Source organism: Monodelphis domestica, chromosome 5 (genome assembly GCF_027887165.1).
Source record: "Monodelphis domestica isolate mMonDom1 chromosome 5, mMonDom1.pri, whole genome shotgun sequence".
NCBI lineage: Eukaryota > Metazoa > Chordata > Mammalia > Didelphimorphia > Didelphidae > Monodelphis > Monodelphis domestica.
In genome coordinates, this window is record NC_077231.1 from 150,138,796 (window position 1) to 150,153,248 (window position 14,453).

General features: G+C 39.6%; 1 protein-coding gene across 10 annotated transcripts in view; it reads right to left on the reverse strand.

Moving 5' to 3' along the window:
- FRMD4A (FERM domain containing 4A) overlaps positions 1-14,453 on the reverse strand; it is a 743,442-nt gene that overhangs the window by 70,161 nt on the left and 658,828 nt on the right. For all 10 annotated transcript variants that reach the window (XM_056800843.1, XM_007503986.3, XM_007503982.3 and 7 more), the window contains one exon: positions 793-869. In XM_056800843.1, coding sequence (XP_056656821.1) covers positions 793-869 — 77 coding nt within the window. The remainder of the gene's footprint in view (positions 1-792; positions 870-14,453) is intronic.

The window sequence follows — 14,453 nt, forward strand, 5'->3', positions numbered from 1 at the left end:
TCTGGACCTGTCTGAAATGATTTATGTTTAGGTACTAGGCCTGTTTTTAAGATTTCTAACTGCGGTCTGGTGGCTGTGTACAATTCTCAGACTATAAGCAGACAAAGAAAGGCAGAGCACTGGGTTAAAATGGTATTCTAAACTGAGTCTCTCTCTCTTTTTTTTAAACATCTTTCTCAGCATGAACACATTTGTCCTAACCTAGTATCCCCAGGAAAAATATGTGGGAGGTAAAATATGATGTAGAGGTATGCAAAAAAAGTTTTATTTCTTTCCCACCAGAGCATAACTTGCAAACTGTGAAATTTTGAGGCTGGAATGATGCCCTTTGATACTCTATAGCTGGCAGTGTAACTGCTTCATTTCTGTGCTCCTTTTGCCCTGATTGCTTATAATTATGTATATGCTATATCTGTCATTTCTGGAAATTTCTCAGAAGATGCTAAGCTCTGGAAAGTATTTTTTTTTAAAGAAGGAATTAGCTTTCAATTTACTTTAATTGGTTATTTGTTAGGGGAGGACAGGGTGTCAAAACATTCCAGAACTGCAGGCATCAGCACTATAACCACATGAGACATTCACCAAATTGACAAAGTTCAGCCTATTTATTGTCACATTCTGTGCTGGCTTGCAGCTTGGTGTCTACATGATATAACCAGTCATTTCCTAAAAGAAGGAACAAGGACAGTATTACCAGAGAAACACACAAAGCCCTAAACATTCATACTTTATTCTGATGGAGACATGCAAATCGTATCCACTCAAACATGCCAAAGGAAACGTTCAGCTTACCTGCGTGGATCATGAACTTCCACCGAAAATTTCTTCTCTCTGAAGTACAGATTCTCTAACTGTCTCCATTGGAATATCTGAACAGAAAATAACTTTGTTTAAATACAGTGGTAGTTCACAGCTGGAAGTTGGTCCAGTTAACTTCGATTGTGGGCACTTCTCTTATCCAAGGGCAGTCTGTACGTCCTGTTTGATGATCCTCCTTCCCTTGCTTGAAACACAGGGACACATGGATCTTCAGCCTAAAAAGGGCCACTAAGGGTGTGGATTTCCCTGCAGGTTTCTTAAAAGGAAGACCACAAGCTCTTTCCAATCCTTTCCCTTTGTTTAATCCTGCCAGATTGCTCTCAGCTTTGCAGACTTTTTTTCCTCCGGGGGGGGAGGGGGGTGGAGGGGCAGAGAGGTGAGAGGGAGAGGGAGAAAGGGAGAGAGAGAGAGAGAGGAGGAGGAGGAGGAATGAACTCTAGGAGAAGGGAGGAAAGAAGAATCTTTCAGAAGGAAGCAGTAGCCATCTGTGAGTAGTGCTGAACTGAGCTTCCTCCTCTCAGAGTGCTGAAATGGGAAAGCTTTCAAATTCCCCAGTCTCCCATTGGGACTCCACTTCCTGCCCACTAATGTGTAAGCGTCCCTGACTCGAACTGGTGCTTTGGAAACTCCTCTACTCAGAAAGCCTCTCTGTGAAGGGCGGAGGCTGTTATGACCTTAATTCAGGGTAGGCAACATGAGATAACAATATAAGCCTGTCAAGCCCATTCTTTTCTCTACAACACAAAGAGAAGCAAGAAATCTGTTTCTGCAGGAACTTTCTGTGCAAACCAGAGTTTACCTTTAGCCCAGTTGAAGTGGATTGGAGAATGGGAGGGGGAGGTTGAAACAGCTATGAAAATATGCCCTGGCTAAGATTTCTTAGGTTCCCTCTACACCCTCTCTTCAGTGTGGGGTGGATAAATTATCTAAGAAATCTGATTTTAATGTTTGGAAGCAATTAAGACTGCATTCATGTAGTTCTAAGAGTGGGGTATCCTTTCATCTGATGAAAGATAATGTAATTTAATCCCTTGGAAAATTATAAAAAAGTTACATATATGAAGTTAAAGTAAAAATTTTTAATTATTTGTATATATATTATATATAAGATACATATATATGGAGAGAGGGGAGAGACAGAGAGGGTTTCTCATCACCTTCTTAATCTTTTAGCATTATTGTTACTTGTTTTTTATGACCAGCTGTGGGCAAGGGATAGGCAAATGAAGTTAAGTGACTTGCCCAAGGTCACACAGCTAGGAAGTTTCTGAGGTCAAATTTGAAACCAGCTCCTCCTGAAGCCAGGATTGGAACAGTTCTAATTTCTCTTATGGATCCTCCCCACACCCCAACTCCTTTCCCCCTACATCTACTGGTCTGCTATAGCTTGTTCCTCCCCCTTCGCTATATTTCATTCAGCTGCATTGTTGCATCCTCAGCCAAAGGCTTTTCTCCTTGTATCAACTTCTGTTAGACCTCTGACTGTGTTTTCCACCCAGCTTCCATGATATACTATCTAGACCTAAGGAATGTTTGCTTAACAGATGTTACCTTAAGCAAATCTGGAGTAGATTAAAAGATGCTTCCTATAGATGCCATATTTGTTTCAGATGTCTGTTTCGTAAACAATCTCACCCCTTGCAGTCCTCCTGATACATATTTTTTTTTTTAATTTGGTACTCTCCTACTTTTGTAGATTAGGATAAATTTCAACCCTAGACCTTAGGATCATTTCTGTACTTTGGGGAGGTATCCCCAAGTGGGTAGAGGGATGTCAGTCATTTGACAGCACAAATCCTCTTTCAAGGAACAAAATGACCCAAAGCTACAACAGCAGATACCTCCTACAGCTTTGTGTTTTAATTGCCATTGATTGATTGTTGCTTCCCATGTGTCTGTACTCAGATACTCATCTCTAAGCATGGTTTCCACAGGAGGATGTAACTGTGCATCACTATGAAATTTCTCAATAAGATCAGGCAAAGCTTTTCTTCTTCCTCCAAGTGGAAATATATTTGTAGCTATTTTACCTGCAGTTATTACTGCCACCAAGGTAATAAAAAACATACAAGTTATGCTAATGGTCCCCTAACAGTTCTCCAAGCTGCTCCTCCCAATTCTATTTTTAAAAATACCTGGCAGAGGGAGTCAGAATCTTATTCATTTTATTCCTAGCACACCTAAAAAACATCTCAAGGTCAAACACCATTGATATTTGTGACTTGCGATTTTTAACTAAAAGGCAGATGACTTTTCCATTTAAAAAAAAAAAGAGAGAGAGGGAGAGATAGGCTGGGAGATAATGGTTTGGGGGAGAGCAGATTCCATGCCTGTGTGGACCTTTCTTCTTGTACCCTCCCTGGTCAGATACAAGTCCAAATGCTTGAAATAGCTACAGTTGCTTCAGATACTTATTCTCAGTACAAGAGAGCCGTGTAGTTACACTATGTTCCATTGGAAGCCATGTGGTGTGGCTCACCCTGGGTGAGGAGGCTGTTTTCCCACATTTTGAGGGTTCTTCTCCAGCACTCAGCCTGGTGGTGAAGAAATGCATAAGGGAATTCCAACTAGCTGCATCCAAAGCACTTGCTTCTCCTCTCTGTCTTGCCCCTCTTCTCCTCCAACTGATAAAAGACCCCACAGAGCTGAGTAATGTTTGTGGTGAGTTCCCTGGCAACTCCTTCCCCCCTTCATCCTCCATCCCCTTACAAAACAAAACAAAAACCAAGCTTTTCCTCTAAATGCTCCCTACTGCTGCCTGGTGTAGAGAGTTACATGTCTGCCAGCCAGCACAAACAAAACCATCTGGACTCTGCCGAGGGTCTGTCTCCTGTGGCCGCTGCTGCTTCTCACAGGCTCGCTGTCAGTGGTTCTTTCCAGCAGACCCTGGGGGGAGGGGGGCAGGCAGGGGAGAGGACTTTCTGTGCAAGGGAATGACTGCATGGTATCTGTTTTCTTCCCAGGAATGAACTCTGGACTCCTGGCCCCTGGTTCTCTCTTCCAAAGAAGTGGCTCTGTCTTGAATTTTTGGTATATGCTACTGGGGAGCTGACTTGTCCTTCCTGGGTGTTACAAGCCATAGACATGATGTGAAACTTTATTTATTTTGCAAGAGAGAATTGGATTAAATCAGAGCAAAGGCAACTTCCCTACTAGAGGCCGAAATATGGTTAGATATGCTGAAAAGAAAAGGAAATGATGGCAGCCAGAAAGACAAAACCATTAGCCAGGTCAAAGGATGTTTGAAGTTTTTCTTTGAGACTGGGTTTCTATACTGGGGCATGAGACGATAGCAGGAGCTTTGAGGAAATGTGGGCTGCTGCCAACACAATTAAGAGTTTTCTGCTCAGATGTGTATCAATTGAGATAGAGTGAAGGAGGAGAAACACATAGAACAATAAATTCGTGGCATTGCAAAGGAAAGCAATACAATATAATGACTAATCTTGGTCCTGGAGAACAGATGAAAAGCAGAGGTATCAGACTTCTAGCCTAGAGCCTGCAAAACTCTCTAGTGCCATCCACAACCGGATTAAAAAGCAATTGGGAAATGTTTAAAAAATAAATAAAACTAAAATACAACATAGATAATGCTAATTTATGCTTTTCTAAGTCAATGTGTAGCCCATTTGTTTCTATTTGAGTTTGACACCAGTAATGAAATGCATCTCCCTAGTGAAGTGGAATAATCAGAAGACCAGAATTAAAATCCAGTATTAAATACCTGAAGCTATATGACCCTGGCCAAGTCCCTTTACCTTGTTTTCCCTTAATTTTCTCATCTGTAAAATGTGTTGGAGAAGGAAATGGAAAACCACTCCAGTACTTTTGCCAAGAAAACCCCAAAAGGGGTTGCACTGAGTTAGACAGGACTGAAACAAATGAATTAACAAAAGAATAATCTGTAAGCATAGAATATTGTGTTCTCTTGTCAGCGTTCATCACTGTTGGTTGATTTTGCTTAATTGTTTTCTTTTGCTGTAAGGGAGGGCTCACTATGGTAGGATGGCAGTGTACCTAGAAATGACTGATGTAAAAAAGCAAAAAATATCATCATCTCTTTTTGAAGTTGGCAGTATGCTGGATAATTTGGGATTTGGTTACTAGTTATAGAATACATCTAAATTTTGTGTTTTGCTTAATTCTCTTCCTTTTATTTTCTCTGACAAGGAGAATGATCCTTAGACTGTAAAAAAGAATACAAATGGCTAATGGGGAATTAAAATTCAGAGTACATAAGGAGAATGTTCCTAGCTGCCCGTGGTGAGTTCAAGAGATCAGATCCTGATGAACTACATCCAAGAACTGGTGAATGTGATTACTAAGCCATCCTTAGTGATCTTTGAAAGGGTATGGAGAATGGGAATGATGCCATCAGGCTAGAGAAATGCAAACAGTGTTCTGATTTTCAAACAAAGAAAGAAGTGGCTTTTGCTTGTGGCCCATGAGCTTGACTTAAGAGCCTGGAAGAACTGGAGTGCATTCTGGAATGCATTATTAAAGGGATTATTAGTGAGCATCTAAAAAAGGAAGCAGTGATAACGGAGAGCCAGCATGGCTTCATTAGGAATAGGTCATACCAGGCTAAACTCATTTCCTTTTTTGACAGGGTTACTAGATTGGTGGATTAGGGGAATGTTATTTACCTAGGCTTAAGCAAAGCATTTGACAGTCTCTGTACTATCCTTTTACACAAGATTGGGAGATGCTGGTGAAGCAATCATGCAGTAAAAATGGATTCAGATCTGGTGGAGTGACCAGACCCAAAGATTTGTTACTGAAGGCAACTCAGAAGGAGGCCCCTGACTGAGACCTCCAGTAAGCTGATTTTTGTCTCACTCAAGTGGTTTCATACTTTGATCAATAACTTATTCAAGTTTTACAATCATTCATTGTCCTTAATGTTGGGCACTTTATTGTGGCATTGATGCAGTCTCTTAAACAAGGTGTGAAATTCCTTTCACAAAGTTGACTCTATGATAAAGAATAAATTTCTTGCATGAATTCTGGATGCTAGTTGCTATCACCTTGATGCTGATGGCTTGACCACTAGTTTTATGTACTTGTCCCAGACCCTTGGGCTTCATCTTTATAACTGCTGGAGAAGCAGGTGGAATAGCACAAAAGCTGGAAGATCAGATGGAGAGAAGTCAGCTGAGCATACACAAACTTGGTTCCCTTGCAGGAAACCTGCCCTTAGCCTCTCCAGGGAACTACATGTATAAGATCTACATGGCTGTAGAAATGGCAGGGGATTGAAGGAGTGGTCAAACATAAAGGAGTTCCTGGGTCAATCTGAAAGCTATTAGGATGAGTCAACACAAGTGGAACAGTAGTTGTGAAACCACAGAAGAACTCTTGTAGCAAATGGGAGCCAATGAGCAGGAAAGGACAGAGTTGTGAAGGAACAACATGGATCCTGCTCTCCTTTAGCTGTGACTATATGAGCCTTTGAATTCTGAGATTCTCTAGTGGAATAGAACATTTGAGATTTTTCCCTTTGGTGCCCTTTTTCCTCGATGCTCTATCTTATTGGATACTTTAAGGCTTGGGCTGGTAAAATGACAACCAGTAGTTCCTTCTAGAGCCTCTATTTAAAGGATGACCATGACCAAGCCAGCCATGTCTTCATTCCTCTCCTGTTGACACTCCTGACTCTCTCTACCATGCCATAGAAACCTCTTTGCCTTGAAAGTACATCCTTCTTTGACCTGGATTTCTCAGGCTCTGATCCTATTGCCTCTTTCTCTGAATGGCTAGTTCCTTCTAGAACCCTCATCAGAAGGAGGACCTCCATGTTTTTACTCCTATCAAGGCTACTCTCTTGACTCCTTGGAATTCCCCCTCCTTGTAGATCCCTTTGCCAGCTTACTGTTAAAAGTGTTGTCTTCTCCCATTCAAATGTAGGCTATTGAAAAGCAAGAGACTTTCAGCTTGTATTTATATCCCCAGTACAAACATTCGACAACTTGACTTGCCGTCCTCACTTTGGTTTTAGCAATGGAATAAGAATGTGAGGACACATGGATGTTAATCCCTCTGCCATTACTGGCATGACTGCATAACCTTATGCTACTTAGTTAGCATCTCTATGTCTTAGATAATAACCCTCCTCCTAGATAAAGTGTACAAGGTGCTTTGAGATCTTCAGATGAAAGACTCACTGAAATAAACCTGATCATTATCAGCTGTGCCAAGACAAAGTGACTGGGTTAGTACTATTAGGATTTTTTTTCTGGACAAACATGTACAAAAAGCTAATTAAAGGCTATGAAACAAACTGTCCTATCAATAATCAAAGTTTATTAATAATTACCTATGTAAAATAATGCTAGTTTAATACCATTCATCTAAGATTCTGAATAAAAAGTTTTGCAACCCCAAGGAGGGTTAGTGGCACAGGTTCTTCATTTTGCTTTTACAGATGGGGAGGATGAGACCTAGAAAAGTTAAGTCCTTTGCCTAAGGCCACCCAGAAACTCAGTAGGGGAAACAGAAAGAGAACTAAGGGACACCTGGTATACTATGATAACTTCTGGCCATGTTTACCTTTCTACTCAATACTGTGAATTAATATAACAACTTCTAAGAAGTTCACGTTGAAAGTAGAAAGATTTTTAGAAAGAGGAAAAAGTGACTGAAAAATAGGAAATGCCTCAACAAGCCCTTTTTTCTTCACAATGATTTTTCTTTCCTTTTTCTCCTGAAATGATAAAAGGGAAATGAGTCCTGCTGTCACTAGTGATTTGGTTTTCTATATATATAGTTATGAGCCTTGAGGCAGGAAGTCAGATTTCAAATTTGGCTTCAGATTCTTCTTAGCTGTATAACCCTAGCCAAGTCACTTGACCTAAGTCTACTACAGTTTCCTCATCAAAAAAAAAAAAAGGGATAGTAGCACCCATCTCTCAGGATGCCTCTGTAACTGTGAGGAGTCGATGAGATATTTATGAAGCATTTTGAAAACTTTAAAGCACTATTAATTGATAATAAAGGTGTAGTAAAACACCTACAATTCCTCTTGGAAGTTTGCACTAAATAGCAGAGATAAATTTGTTGTGGAAAAAGTTAGGTTTGCAACATGCTATTTGACTTCAGGAATGTAACTGAATGGTTTGGGGTTCTAGGATCCAAATTTTCCTCTGATTTCCATTGTAACCTGAGTTCTTTTAGCCTTAGTATCTTATAAGAGCTGAGGAAAACAATAAATCACAAAAGAGTAGCTAATTTTTAAAAATCACCTTTAAGAAACTTGTCAGAACAAAATACTCTATAAATGTTAAAAAAGAGTAGGACCTCAGTAACACACTCTTTAAAAAACAAACAAATAACTCCCTTGACTTCTGTCTTTTTTTAAAAACCATACTGTATATTGGTTCCAAGGTAGAAGAGTGGTAAGGGCTAGGCAATGGGGGTTAAGTGACTTGCTCTATATCACATAGCTAGGAAGCATCTGAGGTCAAATTTGAACCCAGGACCTCCCAACTTCAGATTTGGCTTTCTTTCCACTGAGCCACCTAGCTAACCCCAATATACTATGATATTGCAGTAAAATTCACACTCTGTAGAATAGCTAAGGTTCAGCACTAAAAAAAGTAATCTACTCTACTTGGAGTGGTAAAACTGTAGTATCAGTGACAGAGGGGCCCAATACTATTGTCAACATCCCAAATATTTATGGACACTGTCTGAGAGTAAAGTTAATAATGATAGTTTGGTCCAGAGGCTTGCCCAGATCTTGGGGAAATCTCAATTTTCTTCATACTACTACTGAGTCTCTAGTCACTTAATAATCTCTATGTGAATTATTACTTTTACTAGACCAAGTTTTTTGTTGTTTAGCAATTTCAGTCCTATCTAACTCTGTGTGACTTCATTTGGGGTTTTCTAGGCAAAGATTTTGAAGTGGTTTGTCATTTCCTTCCCCAATTCATTTTTCAGATGAAGGAAAAAAAGCTAATAGAGTTAAGTGACTTGCCCAGGGTCACACAGCTAGTAAGGTTCTGAGGCCAGATTTAAACCCTGAATATGAGTCTTCCTGATTTCAAGCCCAGTGCTTTATCCACTGAATCACCTGGCTGCCCCTCTAGACCAAGTAGTTATCATATTAGAGGATGAATCAGTAACTGATAAGATGAAAGGCATAAAATACTTTGCTTCAAAAATATGAACAAATTTCTTTTTTCAACTTCATATTGCAGAAATCAGGAGCATGGTAATGTATTTGGACAGCAGTGAGGACAGCTACTGGCTAATAGCAACATAGGGTAACCCTAGGTTCTGCCAGCTCTTGTAGGACCTCCCAAATTAGAAAGGCTTTGAGCATGGGCTTGAAGACACAGTGGAAGTTTGTTTTCCCAAGGAGAGTCCAGCAAATTTAGAGAAGCTCACAGCCAATGGAAGTGATTAATTTTGGGGGAGTGTCTCCACATAGGCTATCTCTTAAGGTATAGAAGGGCAACAATCTTATATGGATTAGGGGAGATAGTATTTACTCCCCAAAATCACAGATTCTCAAAGTAACAAGGAATACTGGAATCAATGTTGATTTTAGAAGCAAAAGAGATCAAGCCAACCACAAACCACCTGAGGGACCTTCTCTATCCCTTGGTATAGTCATCTCTCAAATGAAAGGGTTAGACTAGATCTCTGTGTTCTTCTAGCTCAAAATCTATGTTCTTGTGACCATGAGTATTGAAGAGTAAGGAATGAGGGTTTCTAGGAATGTATACATTATAGGCAATAGGGCTCATAGGCAATTTCTGAAAATGCAGCAAGAGTTAAAAGATGGACAACCAGAGTAATCCAATAGTACTCGTGAAATACAAAGAAACAAATGAAACAAAAGGACAATGAGTGCATCTATCCTCTTTGGAGGATTTATGGAAATATATGGAAAAAAATTCCACCTCCCACCCCAACAATAAGGAGTTGAAAGTTTTGGGTCTGTGTAGTGGAAGTATATTATCTGTGAGCTCATGGACAGTTGGATTATCCACATAGAATGAACAAAATCCCCATGCTTATCTTTGGAGGATCGTAAAACTTTAGAGTTGAAGAGACCTTGAGATCATATTAGGGCAGCCAAGTGACACAGTAGATAAGAGTGCTGAACTTGGATTTAGGAAGTCCTGGGTTCAAAACCTGCCTCATTCACTTTTTAGTGATGTGACTATGAGCAAGTTACTCAACTGCTTTCAGCATCAGTTGTTTCACCTGCAAAATGGAGACAATAATGGTACCCACCTCACAGGGTTGTTGTGAGGATCAAATCAGATATGACAAGTGCAACATATTGCAAACCTCAAAAGCACTATATAAATGCTAACTACTAGACCGTTAATTTTTTAGGCTCAGAAGGTTAAGTGACATACAGGATATGTAGCTAAGCAGGAGAAGAGATGATGAAAAAAAGGAATTTCCAGGCTAAGCAACTTTTTGTCACTGTCATAATAGTTCTAAGAGAGTGAGAAGGCAAATTTGAAGGTTTATGCACACTTTAGAACCTCTAGGATTTCTACCAATTCATTTAGCTCTTCCTCAAGAAACCTGGTACCTAAAGTATGCAAAGGATCTCAAAGCATCAGACAAGTTTTCTCCATACTTAAAAAAAAAAAAAATTAAGCTCATTATTTGTGTACAGCATTGATATAAAAACAAAGCATTAAAAAAAAAGACATGGTTTTTGTCTCACTGAGTTTTATTCATAGGACTACTTTTCACTAACTTCAGAGTGTACTAATACCTCTTTTGTCAATGAAATAATTAAAAATGAGTGGCCACATGAGATGAGAGAGAAGCTAACTTGCACCAGATTGGTGAGAAGCAATATTTCTCTAACTTGCTCACTCGTTCTTTCTTTCTTCCTTCCTCCCTCCTTTTATTCCCTCTTCTTTTTCTTTTCTTCCCCTCTATCTTTCCTCCCTGCTACCTTCCTTCCCCTCCATTCCTTCTCTGTTCTCTATTTCTTTTTCACAACAATCATATAATGAATACCTACCAATGTGCCTGATACTATAAGGGGTACACATGAAGAATCTATTATTTAAATGGGGAAAGAAGTCTTATTTGCCTAATGGTAAATAGCAAAGTAAGAACTGGTTCCATCATCATGATGATTCACATTTGATGTCTGTAACATTCTCATTGAGGTACTATTCCCAACTCTTTCCCATTTGTGTTAAATAAGCTTCACTCTTCTTATTTCCATCAGTTTCCTACTTGTAATTGCTTAGCTTTCTATTAGCCTTCTTTCCATTATAACTTTGTGCTTACAGCAATATGAAAATACAAGCAGTAGATGTCCAGGTCTTAGACTAGCCCAAGGCTTGCAATTCCATGACTCTACATGATATTACATGCAATTTTGTTCCTGATGATGCAGAAAAGCAGACCATTTGGATGAGTTATGGTTTGCTTTCTTTAGGCCAACCCAAGGCTGGAAGAAATCTATAGTGGATATCTATTTGCTTTTGAATTATGGGAGTTTATATATTTTTAAAATATTTTATATATTTTTTCTCTTTGGGTTTGTTCTGCCTCAGTTTGATCAACTTTTTGTTCACCTAAGTGGCCAACTAGAGCAGTCATTTTCCAAATAAGAAATCTAGACCCCATATACACACTACAAGTGGAAAACATGGTAGGACTGTTAAAACATAGCTTATAATTACATAGATTCAGATATACCAGGGATTAAATCATGCTCTCAAAATATGTTAACTATGCATCATAAAAGTTTGAATTTTTTTATAATATGATTATAAGCCCTGTCCCTCAAAACCAGCCATATAAAGGGGTTCCAATGTATCCACTTTCCTCTTAGATGGCCAGATACTATGCAAGGAAAACAATGTTTAATTTCTGTTCTCAGCCAGACCTCCTAATAGAATCAAGATGTTCCTTAGACTGATTCCCTAACCTTTTAGACGGCATGACACTCCAAATTGATTTGGTTAATTCAGTGACAGATGCACAGAGCACCAGGACTCATGACCTTTTAATGGATGGCATCTTTTAACCCATCAAAGCCCTTTCAGCTTCCTGTAGTTTAAGTCTTTACTGTGTGAAAGGAGAAAGAGGGGGTGGTGATTAGGGAGGGGAGAAGTACTGACCAAGTGCTTAGCAGTCCCACAAAGAAACAGGCTATTTTATTTTTCCCTATTGGATTTTATATCCCCCTTTTTTTCTTTTTTAGAGAGCTTCAATATATTATTTTTCTTTGTGTACTTTGGCTTATACCCCAGAAAGACTTCATCTAAAAGTTTTGGCAAATCTAAATGCTTTAAAGGGAGGCCGAAAGTGTTTTTTTGCCTCCTTAGCATAGCTTTATTCCTTCCCCATGTGTGCCTCACAGGGATTTATGAGATTTAGTGACCTAATGACAGGGATTTTAGCCTACAAATCAGAAGACCTGCTTTCTAGTCCCTGTTTTCTCAGGGAAAACCCTGAGATTTTGTGACAAGTAACGTTTCATTTTTCTGTGCCCAAGTAAAGAAAAAATTGTGAAGCCAATCATACTAGCCATTATTTATCTCAAAGGAGTGCTTCTAAAGGACTTGGATGGTCTAAAGAAATGCTTTGGGCTTTTAGGGACAAGGATTATAGAGGACAACTCATTGTTGACCTCTGACAAGGACTCTAAAACAAATGGATTCAATATGATTCTTTGTCTTATATCCCTTGAGAGAATATGATCTTAATATTTTCCTAGGTGAGAGATACATTAAAGTGGTAATACTTAGCCTCTCCTGCAAATGACTATTTTATTTTAAAGCAAACAAATATGAAGTGTAGGCATTGACTACCTAAAAGGGCAAGTAAGTACTGTCCTGATGGTCTTTGAGGAAACCTGCATTTCCCTGGGGCAGCTAGGTAGCACAGTGGAAAGAGTGCTGGATCTGGAGTCAGGAAGACTCACCTTTGTGAGTTTGAATCTGACCTCAGACACTAGTTGCATGACCCTGGGCAAATCACTTAACTGTGTTGAACTCAGTTCCTCATCTGTAAAATGAATTAGGGAAGGAAATGGCAAATGGGTCCCAGGATTTCTGCCAAGAAAAACTGCAAATGGGGTCATGAAGAGTCAGACATGACTGAAACAATTGAACAATATATTTTTCTACTTTTTTGAGAATAGGGTGCCCCAACGTCCTGCCAACCTTGGAAAACTGCCTAATATTTTGCAAGAAGATCAAAGACCAAAGGAAAATTTTGCGTGTACCCAAACATTTACAGTGGTACTTTTTGTGAGAGCAAAGAAGTGGATGCCCACTTTTTAAAGTGGTCATTCATTGATTGGGGAATAACTGGACAAACTGTGGCATCTGAATAAAAAAGCACCTTACATTGCTATATGAAGAAGACTGTGAAGAAATTTGAGAAGACAGGTTGCACACAAGTCATTGAGTCAAATAAGGAGACCAAAGAGAACAATTTGACATGAGGATTTCAATGATGACAGGAAAAACAACTTGGAGAGTCAACACAACTCAGATTGATTCAATGAGTCTTATAGGACTGGTTGCTGAAGCATATTTCTTTCCTTTCAACAGAAGCATGGAGGACTACATGTGAAGAATGGGGCATATGTTGGCATGAGCAATACAATAATTTCTTTTACTTAACTATATTTCTTTATTACTAAACAGGTTGCTATAGAGGGAAGTAGCCAGCATGATCAATGAAAGGGAAAGCAATATTAAAAAAAAGAGACAACAGCAGACCATTTATTTTTTTAAATGAAAAGATCTACCCAGAGTCTATTCTCTTTGGAGTTTGCCAAGCTTTCTTTGCAAAGATGGTCTGATGCTGTTGAAGTGTCTGAAAAAACAGGAGAGCTCTATCGACTAAGGACAGACATAAATTCACACTGCAAACCCTGCCCCTTTGTGTAGCATTCCTTCTGACCCTAAACAGTGCTATTTGAATGACGAAGAAAAAACATTCAAGAGGTCTTAGCAAATTTACTTAACCTTTAGAAGCATGTACTTCTATGGGAAAAATTGCTTGACACCAGGCAGCTTATTTGCAGCATTAAACTGTTCAAATGTTTATGAAGTAGTCCATGCCTCTGTGATTTCAAGCCAGAAATGCTGCCTCCTTCAAAGCTGGGTACTTGGGATGTTTGGGACATCAGAAGGGCCTCTGCTGTCTGATGCTGAAGCTGGAGGTGGGTGCTCCACACTCCTCAAAATTGGTCCAGGGGGGAAGCGGCTGAGCTGGCAATGGGCCTTAGGTGTGTGGCTCACTTTTCAAGTGAGGGTTCTGTTGTGAGAACACTTGTGGCTTTGCTAGTTGCTCTGTAATTAAAGCTGCAGCCAGCAAAAGACGAGAGTCCAATGAGTCTGCTCCCACTTTAGCCATCACTGTCTGACAGGGTCTGCCTGTGCGGAGGGGCCAGGGGTTCTAAATGCTCTTTGGCAGATATCTCTGGGTATCCTTGTAGACCGGGTAATTTTACAATAGCTCCTCAGCTTTTCATTTTGTCTCAGGAGGAAAGGAGGGGGAAGGATGTTTTCCAGAGCTTTCCATCCTTCCAAAAAAGGCTGCTATTATTTAGGGCCCTCCATTAGGTCCACTTTTTGAGTGAAGGCAATCTGTGGAGCAGGCTAACATGGGGAATCGGATTTTGT